Source organism: Canis lupus, chromosome 5 (genome assembly GCF_003254725.2).
Source record: "Canis lupus dingo isolate Sandy chromosome 5, ASM325472v2, whole genome shotgun sequence".
NCBI lineage: Eukaryota > Metazoa > Chordata > Mammalia > Carnivora > Canidae > Canis > Canis lupus.
In genome coordinates, this window is record NC_064247.1 from 24,193,603 (window position 1) to 24,218,912 (window position 25,310).

At 37.4% G+C, this 25,310-nt stretch overlaps 2 protein-coding genes across 14 annotated transcripts in view; one reads left to right on the top strand and one right to left on the bottom strand.

Moving 5' to 3' along the window:
* The window catches only part of C5H11orf65 (chromosome 5 C11orf65 homolog), a 60,055-nt gene extending 58,908 nt beyond the window's left edge, over window positions 1–1,147 (top strand). For all 10 annotated transcript variants that reach the window (XM_025465635.3, XM_025465634.3, XM_025465639.3 and 7 more), the window contains one exon: window positions 308–1,147. In XM_025465635.3, the coding sequence (XP_025321420.1) occupies window positions 308–459 (152 nt within the window). In that variant the 3' untranslated portion in view covers window positions 460–1,147. The remainder of the gene's footprint in view (window positions 1–307) is intronic.
* Window positions 1,148–14,067: 12,920 nt separating this feature from the next.
* Window positions 14,068–25,310, bottom strand: part of ATM (ATM serine/threonine kinase) — a 116,652-nt gene continuing 105,409 nt past the window's right edge. For all 4 annotated transcript variants that reach the window (XM_049110009.1, XM_049110011.1, XM_049110010.1 and 1 more), the window contains 4 exons: window positions 22,343–22,457; window positions 21,603–21,666; window positions 16,736–16,872; window positions 14,068–16,620 (listed from right to left, as the gene is read on the bottom strand). In XM_049110009.1, the coding sequence (XP_048965966.1) occupies window positions 16,437–16,620; window positions 16,736–16,872; window positions 21,603–21,666; window positions 22,343–22,457 (500 nt within the window). In that variant the 3' untranslated portion in view covers window positions 14,068–16,436. The remainder of the gene's footprint in view (window positions 16,621–16,735; window positions 16,873–21,602; window positions 21,667–22,342; window positions 22,458–25,310) is intronic.

A 25,310-nucleotide genomic window follows, 5' to 3' on the forward strand; every position in this document is an offset into this window, starting at 1 on the left:
CATTTTACAGATGAGGACATTGAGAGGTTAGGTAACCTGCCCCAGATTATACAGCTACTTAGTAGTAGATCAAACCTTAGACCCAGGTTCTGCAAAGCCTTTTGTAGAGATGGACAATGATGGTAGTGAAAAGTAGATGAATAAGAAATTTGCAACATTTATGGCTAAGTAGGATATAAAGGTATCTGTTCTAAGAGTGGTAAGAAGGAATGTAGAAGAGACCTTGCCTGGTACGTAGAGGCATATTGAATGAGTCTATACCTTATCATATCCAACATCTTTCTAAACATTTGTCATTTCTCTCTAGGTTTCACACTTGAGCAAGCACAGAAAAAAAGATATGACTATGCAGATATGTCAGAGGAGAAAATGGGAACACCAGAAGATACTTTATATGGAAATATTTTTAAAAAACCAAATTATGCTAGACTAACGCCTGATTCCACTTATGGAATATAAATATAAAGTACTCTACTTTTCTGAGCTATAGTCCTTCAAGCCCTGATTCTATTGGTTATAGCCAAGAGATAGTTTATTCTGACCAGAATGACTTATAAACTCTTGGCACAGAATCTATGTAGCTCAATTAAGTAAAGAAGCCTAAAGAGAAATAGGACATTGGACTGAATACAATGGTCATGGAAAATGTAGAAATTACTCCTTGTATTCTAACAATCCTGCTTAAATAAATACATTTAGGTACAAAAAAACCCTCTTTAGGTGGATTTTTCTTCTATTTGAAGCATTCTTTATTTGTGCAATCATGTCAGGCAGAGCTCTTTTTTCAATTAAAAAAAAAGGGAAAGGGGTAATGTAACAAGTTCTCCTTTTATCAGGAAAGCCAAAGCCCTACCAGAAGGCCCAGCCCTCGTCACTTTTGGCATCCTTGCAATGAAACTGGGTTGCAGGGGGACCCTTAGCTAAAGAAGCTAGAAAAGCAAAAATCTGTATTTCAGCTTCCACAGAGGGAGGAGTAGAGCTGCGGAGGTACCTGCCAGGTCTCCCACACTCTAAGTTTGAATTACTCTATGTTCCCATAAGCATCCTTTGCTACTACTCATCATCACACTTTCTACACTGTATCTTTAAATAATCTGTCTATAATCTTAATAGACTAGAGGCTTATACCCTCAAATATTTAAAAAAAAAAAACCCAGCACTCAGAGAACCTATATATTTAAGGAAAAAACAGATTTATTGAAATATAATTTACATGAACATTTTCCCATTTTGAGTGTTCTGTTTGAGTTTAGACAAATGTATACATTCATGTAAATATAACATTCAAGACATAATTTATTTCCATCACCCTAAATTGGGCATTTTTTTAGTCAATCCACTCACTTCACCCAAACGACCTGGAACCACTGATCTTTCAATCACTACAGTTCTGCCTTTGCTAGAATGTCATATAAATGGAATCATTCTATATGTAGTCTTTTTTGGTTTAGCTTCTTTCATTTTAGCATAATGCTTTTGAGATTCAACCTTCTTGTCACCTTTTTTTTAAGATTTTATTTATTTATTCATGAAAGACAGAGAGAGAGAGAGAGAGGCAGAGACACAGGCAGAGGGAGAAGCAGGCTCCATGCGAGGAGCCTGATGTGGGACTTGATCCCGGGTCTCCAGGATCACGCCCTGGGCTGAAGGCAGGCGCTAAACTGCTGAGCTACCCAGGGATTCCCCTTGTTGTCACTTCTATCAGTAGTTCATTCCTTTTTTAATTATTATCATTCAGTTGTATGGCCATCCCATAGTTTGTTTCTCCATTACCAATTGATGGACATTGGATTGTTTCCAGTTTGGGATCATTAGGAACGAAACTGCTGTGAACATTTATGTTGGAGTCTTTGTGGGGACATATGTTTTCATTTCTCTTGGGAAATACCTGGGAGGGGAATATAAGGCAAACAATTTTTTAAGAATTAGTTTTTCCTTTTTAAAAATATTTATTATTGAAGTACAATTGACATACAATGTTATACTAGTTTCAGGAACACAAGATACTGATTTGACGATTCTATCAGTGTATAGAATGCTCACCAATACCCATTGCTCACCATGAAAAGTGTAGTAACCATTCAACGTTATTATGATACTATTGACTATATTTCCTATGCTGTAGTTTTCATATCCTTGACTTATTTATTTTATAACTAGAAGTTTGTGCACCTTAATCCACTTCATCTATTTTGACCAACCCCCCCCCCACCACATTCACCTCCCATCTGACAACCACCAGTTTGTTCTCTGTATTTAAACTGTTTATTTAAAAAAAATAAAATAAAATAAACTGTTTATTTTAGGGGATCCCTGGGTAGCTTAGCGGTTGAGGGCCTGCCTTTGACCCAGGGCGGATCCTGGAGTCCCGGGATCCTGGAGTCCCGGGATCGAGTCCCACGTTGGGCTCCCTGCATGGAGCCTGCTTCTCCCTCTGCCTGTGTCTCTGCCTCTCTCTCTGTCTCTCTGTGTCTATCATGAATAAATAAACAAAATCTTTAAATAAATAAATAAATAAATAAATAAATAAATAAATAAATAAATAAAAAATACAAACTATTTTGTTTGTTTTACAGTTTTGTGATTCCACATATAAGTGAAATTATATGGTGTTTGACTTATTTCACTTAGCATAATACTCTCAGTGTCCAGCCATGTTGTCACAAATGGCAAGATTCCTTTTTATGCCCAAGTAATATTTGTTTTTGTATCTGTTTATCACATTTTGTTATTGTAAATAATGCTGCAATAAACAGCATATATCCCCATGCAATAAACACATTTCTTTTCAAATTAATGTTTTTGTTTTCTTTGAGTAAATAGCAGTAGAATTACTGGATCATATGATAATTCTATTTTTAATTTTTTGAAGAACCTCCATATTGTTTTCTGCAGTGGCTGTACCAGTTGACATTCCCACTAAGAATGCCTGAGGGTTCCCTTTTCTCCACATCCTTGTCAACACATTATTTCTTACCTTTTTAATCCTAGCTGTTCTGACAGGGGTAAGGAAGGTGGCAGCTCATTGTGGTTTTGATTTATAGTTCCCTGATGATTAGTTATTGAATATCATTTTATATGTCTGTTAGCCATCTGTATGTTTTCTTTGGAAAAATGTCTTTTAGGTCTTGTGTCCATTTTAAAATCAGATTATGTTTTTGGTGTTGAGTTGTATAAGTGCTTTATGTATTTTGGATATTAATCCTTTAGCATATCATTTGCAAATATCTTCTTCCATTCAGATTTGCCTTTTTGTTTTGTTGATAGTTTCCTTTCCTGTGCTTTTTGTTTTGCTGTAGTCCCAGTAATTTATTCTTGTTTTTGTTTCCTTTGCCTGAGAAGACATATCCAGAAATACATTGTTAATGCTTATGTCTAAGAGATTACTTAGACATATATTTTCTTCTAGGAATATTACTGTTTCAGATATTACATATAGGTCTATAATCCATTTTGAGCTTATTTTTTGTGTATGGTGTAGGAACATGGTCATTTCATTCTTTTGCATGTAGATGTCCAGTTTCTCCAACACCATTTATTGAAGAGACTGGCTTTTCCCTGTTGTATATTCTTAGCTCCTTTGTCATAAATTAATTGACCATATAGGCATGGGTTTATTTCTGGGCTGTTTATCCTGTTCCATTGATCTATGTATTTATGCTAATACCATACTATTTTGGTTTCTACAGCTTTATAGTATATTTTGGAGTCTGGGACTGTGATACCTCCAGCTTAGTTCTTTCTCAGGATTACTTTGGCTATTCAGGATCTTTTGTGATTCCATACAAATTTTAGGATCATATGTTCCAGTTTTGTAGAAAATACTGTTGGTATTTTGATAGGGATTGCATTAAATCTGTAGATTGCTCTGGGTAGTATGGACATTTTAGCAATATTAATTCTTCCAATCTACGAGCACAGTATATCTTTCTCTTTGTGGTGTTCTCAATTTCTCAGTGCCTACAGTTTTCAGAGTACAGGTCTTTCACCTCCTTGGGTAAGTTTATTCCTAGGTATTTTATTATATTTTGTGTAATTGTGAATAAGACTGAACTCTTTAATTTCTCTTTCTGCTTCTTTGTTATTGGTGCATAGAAACACAACAAATTTCTGCATGTTTTGTATCCTACAAGTTTACTGAGTTTATTTGTGAGTTCTAATCACTTTTTGGCGGAGTCTTTCAGGTTTTCTCTATATATATAGTATCATGTCATCTGTGAATAGTGACAGTTTTACTTCTTCCTTACAGTTTTGATGCCTTTTATTTCTTTTTCTTGTCTGGTTGCTGCAGCTAGGACTTCCTAGTACTATGTTAAATGAAAGTGGTGAGAGTGGACATTCTTGTCTTGTTCCTGATCCTAAAAGGAAAGCTGTTTTTCACCATGGAGTATGATGTTAGCTGTGAGGTTTTCATATATGAACTTTATAAACTATGTTCTCACTTATGTCATTGAGAGTTTTTATCATGAAAGAGGTTGTATTTTGCTAAATGCTTTACCTGTATCTTTTGAGAGGATAATGTGGTTTCTGTTCTTCCTCTTGTTAAAGTTATGTATCACCTTTGTATCCCTGGAATAATTCCTACTTGATTGTGGTGAATGATCTTTTAATGTATTGTTAGACTCAGTTTGCTAATATTCTGTTGAGGATTTTTGCAGCCATGTTCATCAGAGATACCGGCCTATAGTTTTCCTTTTTTTTGTAGTGTCTTTGGTTTTGGTATCAGGGTAATGCTGGCTTCATAGAATGAATTTGGAAGTTTTCCTCTCTCTTCCTTTTTTTGAAGTAGTTTGAGAATAGGTATTAATTCTTCTTTGAATGTTTGGTAGAATTTATGAAGTCATCTGATTCAGGACTTTTGTTTATTGGGAATTTTTTGATTACTGATTCAATTTCATTACTGGTAACTCATTTGTTCAGATTTTCTAGTTCTTCCTGATTCAGATCAGAAGGTTGTATGTTTCTAAGAATTTAATTTCTTCTAGGTTGTCCAGTTGGCATATGATTTTCCATGATATTCTCTTATAATGCTTTGTACTTGATGTGGTGTCTCTTTCTTCATTTCTGATTTTATTTGAGTTCTCACTGAGATTTGTTAATTTTGTTTATCCTTTCAAAGAACCAGCTCCTGTATCATTGATCCTTTCTATTTTTCTTTTATTTATTTCTTTTAAAGATTTATTTGTGCATGTGTGTGTGTATAAGGAAGGGCCAGAGGGGAAGGGAGGAAATCTCAAGCAGACTCCGCACTGACTGTGGAGTCCAATGCCAGGCTCTATCTTGTGACACTGAGATCATGACCTGAGTCGAAACCAAGAGTCAGATATTTAACCAACTAAGCCACCTCGGTGCCCCTCTATTGTTCTTTCAATCTCTATTTATTTCCATTCTAATCTTTCTGTTTTCCTTCTACTAGCTTTGGGCTTAGTTTGTTCTTTTTTTAGTTCCTTTAAGTGTAAGATAGGTTGTGAGAGATTTTTCTTGTCTCTTGAGTTAGGCCTGTATCATTATAAACTTCCCTGTTAGAACTATTTTTTGCTCTGTCTCAAAGGCTCTGGAACATTGTGTTTTCATTTTCATTTGTGTCCATAGTATTTTGTTTGTTTCCTCTTTATTTCTTTGTTGACCCATTGGTTGTTTAGTAGCATGTTGTTTAGCCTCCATGTCTCTGTGTTTTTTCCCAAATTTTTTCTTGTAATTTCTACACTCATGCCATTGTGGTCAGGAAAGATGCTTGATATGATTTCATATTCTTAAATTTATTGAGATTTGTTTTGTGGCCTGACATGTGATCTTAGAGAATGTTCCATGTGCAGTTGAAAAGAATGTATATTCTGCTGTGTTTGGATGGAATGTTCTATACACATCTGTTAGGTCCATCTGACCTAATGTGTTACTTAAAACTACAGTTGCCTTGTTGATTTTCTGTCTGAATGATCTATCCCTTGATGTAGTGAGGTGTTTAAGTTGCCTACTATTACTGCTTGTGTCTCTCTTTTTGTTGTTATTTGCTTTATGTATTTAGGTGTTTCTATGTTGGGTGCATAGATAATTATAGTGTATATTTATTTATATATCAGTCTTGTTGGATTGATCCCGTTATCATTATGTAATGCCCTTCTTTGTCTCTTGTTATAGCCTTTGGTTTAAAAACAAATTTGTCTTCTCTGGTGTAAGTATTGATATCCCAGTTTTTGTTCCACCTCTATTTGCATGGAATATTTTTTTCCATGCCTTTACTTTCAATCTGTATATCTCTTTAGGTTTGAAGTAATGTCTTATAGGCAGCATATAGATAGTCTTATTTGGTGTGAGGAGGGCAGTTCCTTGTTTTTTATCCATTCTGTGATCCTCTGTCTTTTGTTTGGAGCATTTAGCCCATTTACATTTAAATTTTTTTTTAAGATCTTCTTTATTTTGGAGAGAGAGAGAGAGAGAGAGAGAGCTCACACATGAGCAAAGGGAGGAGAAGAGAAGCAGACTCCCCACTGAACAAGGAGCCCAATTCAGGGCTCGATCTCAGGCCCCTGGGATCATGACCTGAGCTGTAGGTAGATGCTTAACCAACCGAGTCCCCCAAGTACCCCTATATTTAAAGTTTATTTAGTGCCATTCTGTTGATTGTTTTATGGTTATTTTTGTAGTCTGTTTCTTGTTCTTTGGTTCTTTTCCTGTGGTTTTTAAAAAATATTTTATTTATTTATTCGTGAGAGACACAGCAAGAGAGGCAGAGACATAGGCAAAGGGAAAACCAGGCACCCTGTGGGGAGCCTATGTAGGATTCTATCCCAGGACTCTAGGATTGTGACCTGAGCCAAAGGCAGACACTCAACCACTGAGCCACCCAAGTGCCCCTCTTCCCCTGTGGTTTGATGGTTCTTTAGCATATGCTTCAGTAACTTCCTCTTTATGTTTTGTATATCTATTGTTGTTTTTTGGTTTGTGGTTACCATTAGTTTTGTATATAACATCTTATCCTTTGTATAGAGAGCAGTCTATATATTAAGTTGATGGTCACTTAAGTTTGAACACATTGTTGAAGCACTAAATTTGTATTGCTTCCTCCATGTTTTATGTCCATAATGTCATAGTTTACATGTTATTATGTTCTGTATCCGTTGACTAATTTTTGTAGACATAATTGATTTTACTATTTTTGTGTTTCAACCTCCATACTGGCTTTATGAGTGATTACTATCATTACTGTATGTTTGCCTTTTACCTGTAACATTTTTCCTTACATCATTTTCTTTTAGCTATAACCTTTTCTTTTCACTTAGAGAATGCCCATTAACATTTTTTGTAAGGGTGGTTTAATGTGATTAACTTATTTGCCTTTTTTTTTTTTAAACTTCTTATCTCTACCTTGTTGGGTAGGGCATTCTTGGTTGTAGGTTTTTTCCTTTCAGCACTTCAAATCATGATATATTGTGTCATTGGAACAGACTGGCCTAGAGGCGACTGTGTTTCAGCCACAATGGGAAGGTGCATGCCCACACAGGGGACACCCCTGGAGCATCCAATTCTGGTAGATACAAGGGATTGTACTATAGGCATGATAAGACCTCCTCTTTACAAGGCCATTACTTTCAAGACTAGAGGACATACCTGACCTACCTGATACACAAAAACAATCACAAAGAGTCAGACAAAAGGAGACAGGGAAATATATCCCAAGTGAAAAAACAAGACACAATCACAGTAAAGCAGCTAAATGACACAGAGATGAGAAATATACTGGATAAATTACTCAAAATACTGGTCTTTAGATACTCACTGCACTTGAGAAAAGAATGAATGAATTCAGTGAGAACTTTAACCAATAGACAGTAAATATAAAAAAGAACCAGTCAGAGCTGACAAATTCTTTAACTGAAATGAAAGATAAACTAGAAGGAATCAATAGTAGATCAGAGGATGCAGAAGAAGAGATCAGCAATCTGGAAGACAAGGTAAAGGAAAGAAACCAAGATGAACAGCAAAAGAAATAAGGAATAAAAAATGAAATCAGGTTAGAGGAGTTCTGGACATCATCAGACATAACATTCACATTATAGGGATCCCAGAAGGAGAAATAAGAAAGGGGGCCAAAAGTTATTTGAAGAAATAATAGCTGAAAACTTTCCTAACCTGAGGAAGGAAACAGACATCCAGGTCCAGGAGGCACAGAGAGCCCCCAAAACAATAAACCCAACGAGGTTCACACCAAGACACAGAAAAATTAAAATGGCAAAAAGTAATGATAAGAATCTTAAAAGCAGCAAGAGAAAAGAGAACAATTATATATGAGAGAAACCCCAAAATGCTTGCTACTGACTCTTTAGCAGAAACTCTGCAGGTCAGGAGTGAGAGTGGCATGATATATCCAGTATATTTCTGGATCTGATTTATCTAGTATATTTCTTATCTCTGTGGGGCACACTGCTAGGCGTGGTATCTCCTTTACTCCCCAGGGCAGGACTGGTACTGGTCCTGGCCAGGGCTGCCTGCAGGGTGTGGGGGAGCCAAAGCTGCTTTGGGTAGACAGGCATGGTAGGCTGGGTCTGCAGGGGGAGCAGAGAAGCAGGGCAAGCCAGGTAGATAGTGTTAGCATTGGCTCCTGCAAGGTTCTGGCTGTTTCAACTGGGGAGGGGAGAAAAATGACACCTACAAGCACTTTTGTTCCTGGAGAAATCTACAGATCCCTGCCCCTTCGGCACATGTTCTCCTTCATGTATGACCCAGGCACTTTTCTAACTGCTTCTTCTGTGCTGTGTCTTGGGCAGTTATTTAGTATGCTGGCTCTTTAAGGTGAGGACTATTTCTTACTGTCTTCACACTCTCCTAGAGTGGAGCCTACTGATATTTAAATCTTCTGACGTTAAGATCCAGTGATTTTTAAACTTACTGGAGTTAAGCCCCACTGGTTTTCAAGCCAGATGTCATAGGGACTCATATTTCCTTTGCATGGTTTCCATTGCCAAGGGTGCCCAGCGTAGGGTCTGATCCTCCCACTTCTCCTTTCTAGTGATGTCCCACCTGTTTTTGGTTAGTTGCTTCAAGTGGAGGTGTGGAGTTGGGGTGCAGCTCCCAACCTTGTCTCCAGCACTCCTTCTTTTTTCAGTGTGACCTTCTGTCCAAGACTAGCTGTGGTAAATCTGTTCTGCCAATCCTCAGGTCATTTTCAGAATTAGTTGCAATACATGTAGTTGTTACCTTGGTGTGTCTGTGGGATGAGGTGAGTCCAGATCCTCCTACTCTGCTCTGGCATCTTCCCTCTAGTTGAACTCAAGAATCCATTTTTTAAAGTGGCTGTACCATTTTGCATTTCCACCAGCACAAGTTTTTGTTCCACTTGTATTTTGTCACTTGGTGTTGTCAGATGTTTTAATTTTAGCTGTTCTAGTGGATGTATAATGAATGGCATCTCATTGTGATTTTAGTTTGCATTTCCTAAATGTCTTAGGATGTAAGGTTCTTTAATATGTCTATTTCCCATTTGGATGTCTTTTTTGGTGAGGTATCTTTTAAAATCCTTTGGCAATTTCAAATTAGATTATTTCCTTATTTTGTTAAAAGGTTTTTAAAAAAATACGCTCTAAAAACAAATCCTTTATCTGATACTGGTTTGGCAGCTGTGGCTGTGTTTTCATTTTCCTGATGTCTTTTAAGGAGAAAAAGGTTTTCATTTTAATAAAGTCCAGATTACAATTTTTTCTTTTATGGCCAATGCTTTAATGTCTTCTCTATGAAATCTTTTCTTAAACCAAGATCACAAAGGAGTTCTTATGCAAATCTTATAGTTTTAGCTCTCACATTCAGGTATATTATCCAGTTCAAGTTAGTTATTGTATATAGTGGGAGAGATCTGAGATGTGTTGGGGTGGGGAGGGTTTGCATATGGATATGCACTTTTTTATTGTTGCAAATACTATCTTTTACCAATTAAATTACCTTAGAGCCTTTGCTGAAAATTAATTAGTCATATATGAGAGTCTGTTCTTGGATTCCTTATCCTGCTCCACTAATCTGTGTATCTCATCTTTATGGTAATACTACCTTGTATTTGTTACTATGGCTTTATTTAAAGTCTTTCAATCTTTTTTCTTTTTCAAAATTGTTTTGGCTTATCCTAATTCCTTTGAATTTCTACATAGATTTTAAGTTCCAAAAGAAAAAAAAGGAAAAATCTTGCTTGTATTTGACTGGATTACATTGATTCTATATATGTATCAATTTGGGGAGAATTGCTATCTTAACAATATTGAGTCTCCCAATCCATGAACATAGTACATCTTTCTGTATATATTTAGGCCTTTGCTTTCTCAATATTTTATAAATTTCAGTGTATAGGAACTTCACATATTTTATTAAAATTATGCCAGCTATTTCACTTTTATATTGTTAATTTTAATTATTTTTATATCAATTTCAAACTATTTGATAAAGGAAATTTTTACAGATATTACTTGATATAATTGGCTTTCATTTAGTGATTGATGAATTGGGAAGCATCCAGTCTAGAAAATAGAAAGGAGCTTCTTACAAAGCAAGAGGTTTCATAGACCAAGGTGAACAGTTACAAGGAAGTTATACTGGGCATTTAATTGGTTAAAATAGGATTACTTTTCATATATGGAGAAAAGAGAAGACTTGGGACTCGGTTAAGTAACTTAAGCTGAGCATGCAAGTACTAATTGGTTGGTCTGGGTGTTCCTCTTCTGGGAGAGCTGAGCATAGACTGAACTCTTTTGGTTTGCTGGTGTGGGATGTAGAGTAAGTGATCCATCTTGGGCCTAGTCTGGACACTTTGACATTGGTATACAGAAATATTGTTTTGTATATTGACCTTTATCATGTGATCTTGTTAAACTCACTAGTTCTAGACTTTTTAATATATAGAATCTTGAGGATTTTCTACATAGATGATCATGTCATTTGCAAATGGAAGATAATTGTACTTCCTTTCAAACTATCTTTTCTTTCTCTTTGCTCTATTGCATGGGCACAAACTCCAGTACATTGTTGAATAAAACTGGCAAGAGTGGCTGGCATCCTTGCCTTGTTTCTCATAAGATCTTAGGGGGAAAACATTAAGTTTTTCACTGTTAAGTATGATGTGAACTGTGAGCTTTTCATAGATGTCCTTTCTCAAGTTGAAAATGTTCCTTTTATTCCTAGTTTGGTAAATTTTTATCATAAATGTTGAATTTGTCACATGCTTTTTCTGGATCTATTGATGTGATATGGTTTTTGTTACTTTATTAACATTGATTTTCAAATATTAGACCACCCTGATATTTCTGGAATAATGTCATTTGGTCACAATGTACTGGTTTTTTTTTTTAATATACTGATGGAATTGATTTACTAATTAATATATGCATTGTGTCCATGATACTGGTCTTAACAGTTTTCTTGTAACTTTTAATTTTTGATATAAAGGTAATGCAGGCCTCATTAAATGGGCTGTTGTTAATATCAGGAAGTGTTTGAGTAGCACTGGTGTTATTTCTTCCTTAGAAGTAGAGGCATTGATTCATCAGGATTATTTTAATTGTGTTTAATCATAGCATGAATATGTTGGAGAGGCTTATGAAATCCACTTTCCATGTTGGGTTTACACTACAATGTCTTTAAACAAAATTGTAACCAGTTGACTGATTACAATTTTTTTCTTAAAATATTTCCAACTCGTATAATTATGCACACCTTAAAAAAGTTGTTTAAAAAATATTAAGTTTAGGGATGCCTGGGTGGCTCAGTCAGTTAAACATCCAATTCTTTGATTTTGGCTCAGGTCATAACACCAGGGTCATGAGACCGAGCCCCATGTCAGGCTCTGCACCCAACATGGAGTCTAAGATTCTCCCTCTGCTCATGCTATCTCTAAATAAATAAATATTATTTTTTAAAAATATTGTTTAGCAATACTTACAAAGATTTATAAGTCTACAGTGGATATTCAAACATTATATATATACCACCAGGGAACATTTGGGGATAGTTTTCAAATAAGCTAACATTAAAATCCACTAGCAAAGTTAACACTACTCAGAATCTGGTTTCAAAATTGTCAGTTGAAGGACATTATTTTGCTTCTAAAACATTTCTTCTCTTTGCTCTCTCAGCTCTAGGATCACGGGTAGGGTAAATACCTGGTATTTTGCAGTTTTAGAGACCTCCTGAGGATTAAGGTTATGGTAATGGTTAGGGATTAGGGTGTGTACCTGGTATCCTGCAGTTCAGACCTCTTCAGAGAATAAAACCCCTGACTTCTGCTGGGGTTAGGGTTAGAGCTACGGTCAGGGGTCAGGGTCAGGGCTTGAGTCTGTATTCCTGCAATAGCACTCATAGGATTTATATAAAGTTTACTTCTATTACTAAGAGTGACTTAGCCATACCCATTAGGATAGCTACAATAAAAACAAAAACAACCCAGAAAATAACAGGAATTGAGGATGTAGATAAATTGGAATCCTTGTGCACTGGTGAGATGAATATAAACTGGTATAACTGCTCTGGAAAACAGCATTGTGGTTTCTTAAAAAATAAAAAATATAAAAATAAATAAATAAAAATAAAAATAAAAAATATAATTACCATGTGATCCAGCAATCCCACTTTTGGTATAGTAAGGGATGTCTATGTAGCCATATTCATAGCAGCATTACTCAAAATAGCCAAAAGGGGAAAATAACCCAAGTGTCCATCAATGGATAAATGTAAGCAAAATGGTAGTATATACATATAATGGAATATTCAGTCTTTATAAAGGAAGGAAATTCTGACATACAACATGAATGAACCTTAAGGACATTATGTTAATGAAATAAGCCAGTCACAAAAACACAAATATTGTATGATTTTACTTACAGGAGGTAGCTAGGGACAGAAAATAGAATGGTGGTTGCTACAGGCCAACTGGAAGGGAGAACGGGAAGTCGTGGAATGGTAATACGATTTCAGTTTTGCGAGGTGAAGAGTGAAGGTGAGTTACACGGCAATGAGAATGCATGGAAGACTACTGAATTGTACACTTAAAAATAGTGTAAGGATGGCAAAATTATGTGTATTTTACCATAAGTAAAAAATAGTGACCCACACATTAGTTGTAGACCAGCAGTGAACACACTCACAGCATGGGAAGAGCCAAGTATAATCATGACTGTTTCTCTCCTACATGCTTCTTTCTGTCCCAGTTTGGAAATGTTGACCATTACCTGCAATAATGTCAGTGTCCCATGCTCTCACCACGCCAGTGACAACAAAGTGTCTCTAGACATTCTGAAATGTCTTCTGTGAGGGTGGGCAGTCAGGAAGCACCATCACCCCTGGTTGAGAACCACTGCATTAGCGTCACAGGCTGTACATAAGTGTACAAAGTATACATTTTTACATGATGCTATACCTTAGAAACTGACTCTATGGTATTTGTGCAAAATTCATTTTTTTCAGAAATGAGAGCCCAAAACTCTGAAGGATTGATTTATTTTAAAAAATGATAAATATTATGGAATGCCAACCTCACATTTAGGATATCGGGACCTTTGTATTTGTCTTATTCCAGGATGTACCTTTTTTTGTTGTTGTTAAAGATTTTATTTATTTATTCATGAGAGACACAGAGAGAAGGCAGAGACATAGGCAGAGGGAGAAGCAGACTCCTCGCAGAAGCCCAATGTGGGATTTGATCCCTTAACTCCAGGATCACGCCCTGAGCCAAAGGCAGATGCTCAACCACTGAGCCACCCAGGCGTCCCTCCAGGATGTATCTTTGAGACTTTAGAAATGTCAACTAGATCACTGTCTGGGCCCAAACATGGAACATTTATTTGCCGTTCTGTAATGGGGTAATTAAGGAAAACAAGCAGGCTATTTGGACAGACACACAGGCTACCAGACTGGATCTGTGCATCTTCCTAGTTGCCACTGGACAGGAAGCTATGTGCCTGCCCCAGCCTGGAACTCTTTAAGGGTCGGCTGTTCTGCCTCACTCACCACTGTCTCCCTGGGAACTAGCCCTGGGACTGGTACACAGAACACTCAAACATCTGAATAAAATAAATAAGTCTTATTTAACATGTATTTTCTTTCAGGATTATTTATTCAAAAACAGGGAATAGCGTAACTGGATTCTGGTAACAGTATAGTAAAGAAATACATTAAATGGTACTAAAATAAATCTACAGAAAATACATAATTTCATTAAAGTGCAAACGAAATATTTGAAATGGCACATACTTTTATGTTTCAGGTCAGTATACTTTCTACTTTTTTAAAGAATTGCTGACTACAAATAAGAAATCCAAAGTTCTTCCTCTTTGCTTTTATTTCCTTTATAACATGTATAAATCTTCAGCACTTCTAAGTGCATATTTGTAAATGTACACTAGAAGGAGACAACTTGAGGTGGTATGACCAGCACAGAGTGGTAGCAGGGTGATGACCTCCCTTAATTCAGACAAAACTGTTCAGTCAATGATCTACTAGCCTTTCTATGAGCTGCTCTACTAGGTTTGTACCAAACAACTGGTAAAGCCTGGTTTCTTTGTCCGCATTACACTTATACCTTCAATTCACTATATTCTGGTCTAAACTTCACTTTCTCCGGCTGTAAACTAGAGTACTATCACTAATCTCCCATGGTATGCTGCATGTATTGTATTGTAGGTCAGGCATCCAGCATACAACAAATTGTATAATTTGTATAATTAATATTTTAAATATCTATTTGTTTCTAGACAGCATTCCTGTCGGAATCTTTGAGAAGCTGAATTCTATTAACTGTGAATCAGCTATTCCTCCTAACTTTGTTATCTGCAAACTTGGCAAACTTTGCAAAACCATTATGAAGAATATTCGAAACAGGACAGGAAAATTATGGCATACCTCCTGGATGATAAGTACATTAATGATGCCATTCAATTGTATATATCAACTAGCAAGAATTTTAGCTACAAGTTTATATGTCTATCCTGTCTAATCTAGCTAATAATTTCTTATTCCATCCACAAAAACTTCAAGGTTTTCGTAAAGACATTTTAAGTTTATTACAATCCCTTTATTCACTACTGTAATCAAACTTCCTATATATACACCAAATCTTCATTTAGACAGTGTGCAGAAAAAGATACATCAAGGTAAGTTTGTAATTTGAAATGTAAACTAGTAATTTTAAGAAGAGTTCTCCAGAAACCTTATCTGGAATGAATTATTCCAGGCCACTCAAAATGCCCACAGAGAAAGCCTTGCTGAAGTTCATCTTCCAAAATTATGAAATATGTGGATAAACATTCCACCAAATATAAAATTCAACAGATACAAACAATAGGAATTTGATTTAATATAGAGCTGTTAGACTGTAAGATAGGGATATGTAAAATGATTAGTGACATAAAAAATGGAAAAGTTAAAAAAAAAAACCTAGATGTTATAAATCAATAGCCAGATCTGAAAAATGATACATAGATAGAAATGAAAAACAATCTTTTTAAAAGATTTTACTTATTAGAGAGAGAGAGCACGACCGAGGAGGGGGAGGGGTAGAGGGAAAAGCAGAACTCCCCGCTGAGCAGGGAGCCCCATGTGGGGCTTGATCCCACGACCCCAAGATCATGACCTGAGTGGAAGGCAGAGGCTTAACCACCTGAGCCACACAGGCACCCTGAAAAGTAATTTTTGAAAAAAGAAACACGATAAACAGTCTAAAAAGGAGATTATACATAGCTGACAAGAGAATTCATACAGAGAGAGGAAAACAGAAAGCACAGAAGGGTTTTAAAAGATACAGAATAGAATGAGAAGTTCCAATATACATTTTTAAAATAGAAACTGTACTGTGTCTTAGAAATTTGTTCTCCATAATGTAACAACTTCATTATTCAGTAACACTGGGAAATCTTACTGAAAATATTTAAGTACTAATTTGCTTTCAACATTCCTTATTTTTAATGTAGTTCTACCATGATACATAAATGCTTACAATTTTAAAGCTTTTTCTTCCTTTTATAAATTAATACCAAATAACATCATTCATACATAATATCTGGGAAACAAGTGTTAATTAAAAATCTACCTCAAACCAGCAGTTTCTTTCTTTCTCCTAATTCATACCAAATTCATGTTCTCTCCTCCAGTTGCTTCCATTTTCAGCTAAAGTCTGTCAGTGATTCTACTGAGAACAACAGTAGTACATACTTGAGAAGAAAAACCAAATGGTTAGGTAGAAGTACAGCATGAATGACACTTATTTCTAAAAGCTGAGAGAAAAGATTTTCCTTGAGACTGTCAAGTTCTCTTGAGGTGACTGAGTCAAGTATTAAACATTTTTTTAAAACACAGTAAATAGTTCACTTAAATATTTGTACCTATACAAAGTCTGTTGGATGGGTTAAAAACGAAGGCCACAATATCATTTTTTAAAAGTGGAACTGCAGGGAAATCCATATACTGCATCATACCCACGCTTTCCATCCTGGGAAAAGTCGGCTGAGATTTTTGGGGTCCATAGCTTGCTGTATGAGCAGATTCACCTGTCCCCCCACACTGAGCACCGTTCCTTCTTCCACTCCTTTCAGTTTCTCCTGTAATCTCATCAAGACACGCTCTGCTACTTTGTTGAAACTCTGGTCACTGTCACTAAGGACAAACACACAGGTGGTAGTGAGGTGGGACTAGTGACAAACACACAGGTGGTAGTGAGGTGGGACAGGCTAAAGGGCCTTGGGCTTTAGCAACAGGAAAATCTGCTCACCTGAGACTGCGTTTGCATTCCTGGTCATCTCCACTGGGAGTGGAGTGGAGCTCAGTGTCATCCTCCAGCCTCTGCTGTAAATACAAAGCTTTCAGAGGATTCATAGTCCAGTCAAACAGGGGGTCGTACAGGAGAACCTAGACAGAACATATGTGTTAGAAGAACAACGTGCTTTCTGATGAGGTACTCAAAGAGGAACCAGCGTGAAAAACAGTACAGAGGCCAGTCAAATGGCAGGTGACATGGGACAGGGAAGACCCATCGCAGGCACTTCCTGTTCCCTTGTGGGGGAAACTGTGCTAGGCTAGTGCTCTGGGCCTTTGATCCCATTCTGAATCCATTCTTCCTCTGTGGTTGGGGGTGGTGACATCCCTTAAGCTGTTTCCTGACTGGGTGAAACTCCTCTATTAAAGAGAGACAAGAACACTTCCTTCCTTCTAGCTCTCTTCCTCTTCACCTGTGCCTGCCCCATCTCTCCCTCAGGTGGGCTGAACAGACAGATCACGTGTGGGAGCTGGACTGCACCAGCAAGCCTGTTTGGGCTTCACTCCTACACCATGTTCTCCAATAATTTTACCAGTAATAAAGCTAACATTCTGGTGTCTATTCTTAAGGCTCTTTTCTTTTTCTCTCAATTAGTTCCAAATTCCACTGGGAAAAAAACAAAAGGTATATTTTATTGAAACCTCCTCAAAACCCAAGTTCCCTTTTGTGGGTGAACCTGGTCTGGATCTCTGAACTGTAAAGCCATGTCAGTGCCCAACTGGAGTTACACAGGAACCCTTGAACTTATGCACAAACCACAGATATTCAAAGTCAGAGCCCGCCACATTTTTAATGGCCCTGGGCATTGCCTGAGGCAGCATGAAACAGATGAGCAGACTTGATAGTGCTGATGCAGTACACCCCTATGAATGAAACATGTAATGCTCAAAGGGACTTTACAGTCCCAGCTTACAGAAGTACTGAGAAAACAGAAAAGGCAGCAGCAAGAAGTGTTACAATTCTGTCATGGTGGAATATTCTGCTAATCTGCAACAGATTTCTGCACATTGATCTTGTAGCCTGTGACTTAACTCATTTATCAGCCCTAGTAGTTTTTTGGTGGGATATTCTGGGTTTCCTATTTTTGGTATCATGTCATCTGCAAATAGTGGCAGTTTTACTTCTTTCTTACCAATTTGGATGCCTTTTATTATTTTTGTTGTTGTTGTCTGATTGCTGAGGCTGGTACTATGTTGAATAAAAGTGGTGAGAGTGGACATCCTTGTGTTGTTCCTGACCTTACAGGAAAAGCTCTGTTTTTCCCCACTGAGGATGATGTTTGCTGAGGGTTTTTTATATCAAGCCTTTATGATGTTGAAGTATGTTCCTTCTAAACCTACTTTGTTGAGGGCTTTTATCATGAATGGATGTCTACTTTGTCATTTAATGCTTTTTAAGCACCTATTGAAATTATAATATGCTTTTTATCCTTTCTCTTATCAACATATTTGGGATCCCTGGGTGGCTCAGTGGTTTAGAGCCTGCCTTCAGCCCAGGGCTTGATCCTGGAGACCTGGGATCGACCCACATTGGGCTCCCTGCATGGAGCCTGCTTCTTCCTCTGCCCATGTCTCTGCCTCTCTGTGTGTCTTTCATGAATAAATAAATAAAAATCTTTAAACAAAAACATATTGTAACAGGTTGCTTGATTTGCAAATACCAAACCACCCTGCAACCAGGAGTAAATCCCACTTGACCATGGTGAATGATTTTTTTAATGTAATGTTGGATTTGGTTTGCTGGTATTTTGTTGAAGGTTTCTGCATCTATATTCATCAGAGATATTGGCCTGTAGTTCTCTTTTTTATGTTCTACTTACCTGGTTTCAGTGTCAGGGTGATACTGGCCTCATAAAATGAGTCTGGAAGTTTCCCTTCTTTATCTATTTTTTGGGATAGTTTGAGAATAGGTATTATTATTATTATTTTTTTTAATATGAGAATAGGTATTAATTCTTCTTTACATGTTCAGTAGAATTCGCTTCTGAAGCCATCTGGTCCTGGACTTTTATTTGAATCAGTAATCAAAAAAACTCCCAACATTTCTTGCTGGCAATCAATTAGTCTGTCCAAATTTTTTACTTCTTCCTGCTTTAGTTTTGGTAAGTTACATGTTTCTAGGAATTTATCCATTTCTTCCAGGTTGTCTAATTCATTGCCATAGTTTTTATAGTATTTTCTTATAACTGTATTTCTGTGGTGCTGATTGTTATTTCTCCTCTTTCATTTGTGATTTTGATTCTTCTTTTTTTTTTTGATAAATTTTGCTAGAGGTTTATCAATTTTGTTGATCTTTTCAAAGGACCAGCTCCTGGTTTCATTTTTTTTTTTTTATTGTTTTTTAGTTTCTATTTATTTCTGCTCTTAATTTTATTATCTCCTTCTGTCCACTGGTATGGGTTTTGTTTGTACTTTTTCTAGTTCTTTTAGGTGTAAGGTTAGGTTATTTGGGATTTTTCTTGCTTCTTAAGGTAGGCCTGTATTGCTAAAAACTTCCCTCTTAAAACTGCTTTTGCTGCATCACAAGATTTTGGACCACTGTGTTTTCATTTTTATTTGTTTCCATGTACTTTTTGATATCTTTGATTTCTTGGTTGACTCATTCAATGTTTGGTAGTATGTTATTTAACCCTCATGTATTTGTGGTCTTTTCCAGATTTTTTCTTTTGGTTGACTTTTTGTTTCGTATCATTGTGGTCAGAAAAGATGCACAGTATGACCTCAATCCTTTTGAATTTGGTGAGACTTGTTGTGTGATCTATTCTGAAGAATGTTCCATGTGGATTCTAGTATTTTAAGGTGGAATGTTTTGAATATATCTGTTAAGTCTATCTGGTCCAGTTGGTTATGCAAAGCCACTGTTTCCTTGCCGATTTTCTGTTTGAAAAGATTGGTCCATCAATGTAAGATGGGTGTTAAAGTCTCCCACTATTATTGTATTACTATTGATTGGTTCCTTACGTTTGTTATTAACTGTTTTATGTATCTGGCTGCTCCAGTGTCGCAGGCATAAATGTTTACAATTGTTATATCTTCATGTTGGACTGTCCCCATTATTATTACATTGTGTGTTCATTATTACAGTCTTTGTTTTAAAGTCTATTTTGTCTAAGTATTGCTACTCCAGCTTTCTTTTGACATCCATTAGCATGGCAGATGGTTCTCCATCCCCTCACTTTCGATCTGCAGGTGTCTTTGGGTCTGAGATGAGTCTCCTGTATACAGCATATGGATGGGTCTTGTCTTTTTGTCCATTCCATCACCCTGTCCTTTGATTGGAATATGTAGTCCATTCACATTCAAACTAATTCTTGATAGTTATGTATTTATTGCCATTTTGTTACTTGTTTTATGGTTATTTTGTAGTTTTTCTCTGACCCTTTCTTTTCTCTCTTTCATGGCTTACTGGCTTTCTTTAGTGATACACTTGAACTCCTTTCTCTTTATTCTTTGCATGTCTATTAATGGTTTTGGATTTGTGGTTACCATTAGGTTTGCAGGTAGGGTCTGCATATAGCAGTCCATATGAGGTTGATGGTTGCTTCAGTTTGAACCCACAGGGAGGTACATCTTATTAATCAATTAATGAAAAGGAATGGAGGCTTCTATAATTAGAAGGATTTCAGCAGAGAAACAACACAAATTATTCTAAACCCTAGGACTTCTGTTTAGAGGAGTCATATTTGCAAATTTTGAAATCAAGGAAGAACCAGAGTACTTTAAAAAATGGACACTAGTCTTACTATCAGAACAGAAGTGGCTGAATGAAAACAATAAAGGAACAGAGACTGGTTAAGCTACAGCAGGGTTTCTTGGCCCTGGCACTACTAACACTTTTGGGCTGAATACTTTATTGTTGCAGGGACTGTCCTATGCACTACAGGGTACATCTCTGGCCTCCACCCATTAGATGTCAATAGCTTTAAAAAAAAAATCACAAACGGTCCTGCCCCATCCCCAGAAGTATGGTTTGAATATGGTCAGCATCAGAATTTCTTTCAAGCTGTACGGTGATATTAAAGTACAGCCGGTACAGTAGCACCAGGTTAAAGGAATAAAGGCTAAAGGGCTGTAAGTGAGGGAGGCTCACCTGTGCTCCACCTCTGACATTTCCCTGTGGAGGAAACACTACTGGTCTCTTGCCCCACATACTCTTTACCAGGGTGCTAAATCACTGCTGTACATACAGAATTCTCCCCTGGGTAGAGCTAATGTCATTCAGGACTGGAAATCTGGTGTTCCTCCTTCTCCTTCTGCCTGACCCACATGAAGCTGTGATAAAATGTTCTGAACCTGGGGCAGAGGCAAAGGAGATATAACTTCCTGATTTCTCTCAACACCCTAATGGAAACCATTCTGAAAGCAGGTAATGCCATAGGAAAGAGCTAATATGTCATAGTGCTGATTTATGAATTAAGCATTAGAGATGACTTATAATGCTATAAAATGCCTGGAAACTTGAGGACTGGAGTCGTTTCTCAACCACTATTGACCAATGTGCATACCCTCCTCCCTCCAGCTGCCCAGCATTGTCCCACCACATTAAATCCTCAAATCAGTGATATCCTTTTTTTTTTTTAAAAGACTTATTTATTTATTCATGACACACACACACAGAAAGAGGCAGAGACACAGGTAGAGGGAGAAGCAGGCTCCATGCAGGGAGCTCAACATGGGACTCGATCCTGGGTCTCCAGGATCATGCCCGGGCTGAAAGCAGCACTAAACCGCTGAGCCACTAGGGCTACCCAAATCAGTGATATCCTAACAACACACACAATGTAATGACAGAGAAATAAGGACTTCCTTATAATACACTTTACCTCCACAATGGTTAACAGGGTTTCCTGAGAGCTTCTCATAACCTCCATGGTTTTCTCACAGCATCTACGAACACAAAATATGGATTTTGTTATGTTTCTAACATATTCATGTATACTGTGCCGAGACTACTCTTGTTAATAATTCCCAAATTAACATCGCAAAGAGCACAGTACTAGGCAGACTGTGGTTTCAATAAATGTTTTTGAGAGGAATATAAATATCTATGTGAATTTATGCTAAGCATTTAGAAGAATAACATGGTACTACTATGAAACACTTCAGTCATTGATTGTGGTAATAGTTAGTTCACTTTGCCTAGAATTTACTCTATTAAAAGCTGAGCACATGGACCAATGCTGGGAAAACTAGACACAACTGCGAAGTGCTTTTAGCAGAAACTGGCCCATCATACACTCCTTTAGTGCAGATTATATGCCCGACAATTGACACCTGGAGGAGTTCCAAGCAATAAAGAGAGTTCGCAGGGCAGAGGCATTAACGAAGAGGCAAGCTGCTTCCAGAGGGTGCTGGGAAGGACAGCTATGGATGCTCTAGAGGGTGAGGTTGCAGACGGTTTGGAGAAGGGGAAACTATTACTATCTTTACCCCAGGGTTTTCCTTACTACCCATAAATCACTGGGAGGTAATTTAGCAGTGAATTTTATCATCTATAGAAATCAATAATCCAAACAATTTTGACACAAAAAACCACCTGCTTCCAACACTTTTAAACACTTACCTTCTGAAGACGCCTTCAACACCAGTAATGCCCATCCCATCCACAATATCTCTGGTGAGCCTGAAAGGAACTGTTTCAGGAGTAGGGAGGATTTTACCCTGTTCAAAAGCAACTCCTAAAGTAAACAGTACAGCAAGGTTAGGAGGTGCCACAGCAAACTGTCCTCCCCCATGGCCCAGAACTCACAGCAGTTCATTGTGTTTCTGCTCTGCCACTGTCTAGGAGATGCTCCTCAACTCTAAAAAGTGTAACTACTTCAACACATAATTAGAGAAGTTCTAGATTAAAGGGTAATTTTAAAAAATGAAATAGTTATGGGTAGGATTTAAAATGCCAAATATGCATATAATCTTAATTTATATGTATTTGAATATATATATACATTGGCTACATATTAATAAAATTTTTAAGTGAAACTCTTTATTCTGAGATAACTACAGTCATATGCAGTTGTAAGATAACAATACATAAAATACAAAATATCCCATACACTCTTTATTCATTTTCGCCCAATGATAACATCTTGCAAAACTATACAGAACAGCCTCATAGCCAGGACACAGACACTGATCCTTCATCACAAGGATCCCTCACGCTGCCCCATTTAGAGCCACCCACAACCCTCCTGAGGCCTACTGCCCCCACCCACCTTGTGCTTCCAGCCATCACTACTCTTTTATAACTTTATAACTGAACTCATTCTGGGGAAAGCCATATAATAATCTTCTCTATTCTAATGAAAATCAATCTTCCTCTCTCAGCAAACGACTTATATAGATTATACTACAGAACTTATAACTTCCTAAGACTGTACCCTTTTTAGAAATCTTAAATTCCACATTCTAACTGAAATCTCTTCTACCTCCTTATTCTTATTGAAGAGTCTTCAAACTCATTGAGATTTCTAGTTCGTCAGCCTCTTTTCTTTCTCTACTCCACTCAGGTTTGGTCCCTCTCGCTACTACCTCCCATCCCCTTCACCCCTGGCCTCCTCCATACTGCTCCATTCCAATCCACAGCTGAGACTCCAGGGATGCTAGAGGAAGGTGTGGAAAACACTACTGGCTCCCCTGCAAATACAGGTGTCCTCACAGCAGGCAAGCACCCTGTGGACTGTGCGATACGCTGTTTCGTTCACTCTCTCCACTCGGCTCTTGGTCTCACCTCTGTGGAGGCCAGTTGACACTGTACTCTTCTCCCAAGACCAGGTATCATCCCTCTGAGGTTCAGCAAGCATACTTTCATTTTCCCAGTTAAAACAACAGCAGATGTAATTTCCCTCCAATTCTTTCCCCTCGAGCTCAAGACTTCCTCCTCTCAGTGGAAAAGCTAAAGCACCCTCTGTGTATCCCCTCTGCTTTAGGACTTCCCTAGCTATTTCCAGATCTCTGTCTCACTCCTCTAGCTTATCAATATAGAATATGTTCACATTTCTCTCACCTTAAAAAAAGCAAATAAAAAAACCCCTCAAAACAAAACAAAATGCTCAAGCATGTCTCCCCATCTCTACAGCGAATGTCTCTCCTGTCCTTCTAAACCTCTTGCAAACAGCTGCATGTTCTTGGTCTGCACATCCCAACCTCTGTTCAGTCCCTACCTTTCCACAATCTCACCTCCTCTATTCTATCCGAATTACTTCCTAGACTGCTAACACTGATTAACTGTTAAATTCAAAGCTCTGTTTTCAGTGTTGCTCTTATCTGACCTGCCATATCAGACACTACTGAGCACTTCATGAAAAATTTTCCTCCTCTGCCTTCCAAGATATCCCTGCCTCCTCGTTCCCATGACTTGTTGCTTATTCCTCAATCTTTTGTTTTCTGACTCAGGCTTTTCAAAGCTGGCATTCCTTAGGATTCTAACCTTAGTCCTCTTTACCAAGGATTACAGAGAAGATCAGAACCTCCTCCTGTCTAGTGACCTCAACTGAAATCTATTAGCGGAAGGTTCTACAGCTCTACCATTTGCTCAACCTCTTTGCCTTCCTGTATATTAAATTGCCCTTTATACCTGGAAGTCCCATTAATACCTAAAACCACTGTGCAAATGTAAACTTACTGCTTTTTGGTTCTTCACAAAACCTGCTGTGTTCCTTAGCTAGAAATGTCAGTTATCCTGGAGTCCCTTCTCCTGCTGCTGCCACGTCGGACACCCTTGGTGCAGGTTCCTATGAAATATCCCCCATATCCCATCTCCTCACCTCTACAGCTTTGATCCAAATCATCATCCTTTCTTGTCTGAACTATTATGCTGGTCCTAACTGGTCTTTCTACTGCCAGTACCGCTCCCCAAATTATTTTTCCAGTAATTAAATAATAGTTGTGCCCTACTTAAATATATCTGCATTTACTTCCCCTTGTTTAAGAGATTAAAGTTAAAAGTCTGTTTTTTTTTAAGGAAAAAAACACAACCTATATTTATCTATGTCAAGTATTCTATGACATAATTTCTAATGGCTGCATAGATTACATCTGAAGTACTATAATTAAACCAAATTTCTTTCACAGGATATTTATTTTTTTTAGTAATAAATTTATTTTCTTTTTTTTTTAATAAATTAATTTTTTATTGGTGTTCAATTTACCAACATACAGAATAACACCCAGTGCTCATCCCGTCAAGTGTCCCCCTCAGTGCCCGTCACCCATTCACCCCCACCCCCCGCCCTCCTCCCCTTCCACCACCCCTAGTTCGTTTCCCAGAGTCTTAACCTGGCTTTTTACAGTCTTGTTTGTACCAAGCTACCTCACCAGCTACTCAACTACAGGCACCTTCACTCCGGCCACATCTATAATGTCTTGCCATTCCTGTATGTTACATCTTCATTATTCCCCATTTCATATTTGCTCTCTCTCCTGTCTGGATTATCTTTCCTTTCCTTAAGAACCAGCTTAAATGTCACCTGTTGTAGTAAGTTTCACTCATTATCTTGGCAGAGTTAGCTATTCCCTCCCGCATGTGTTTATGC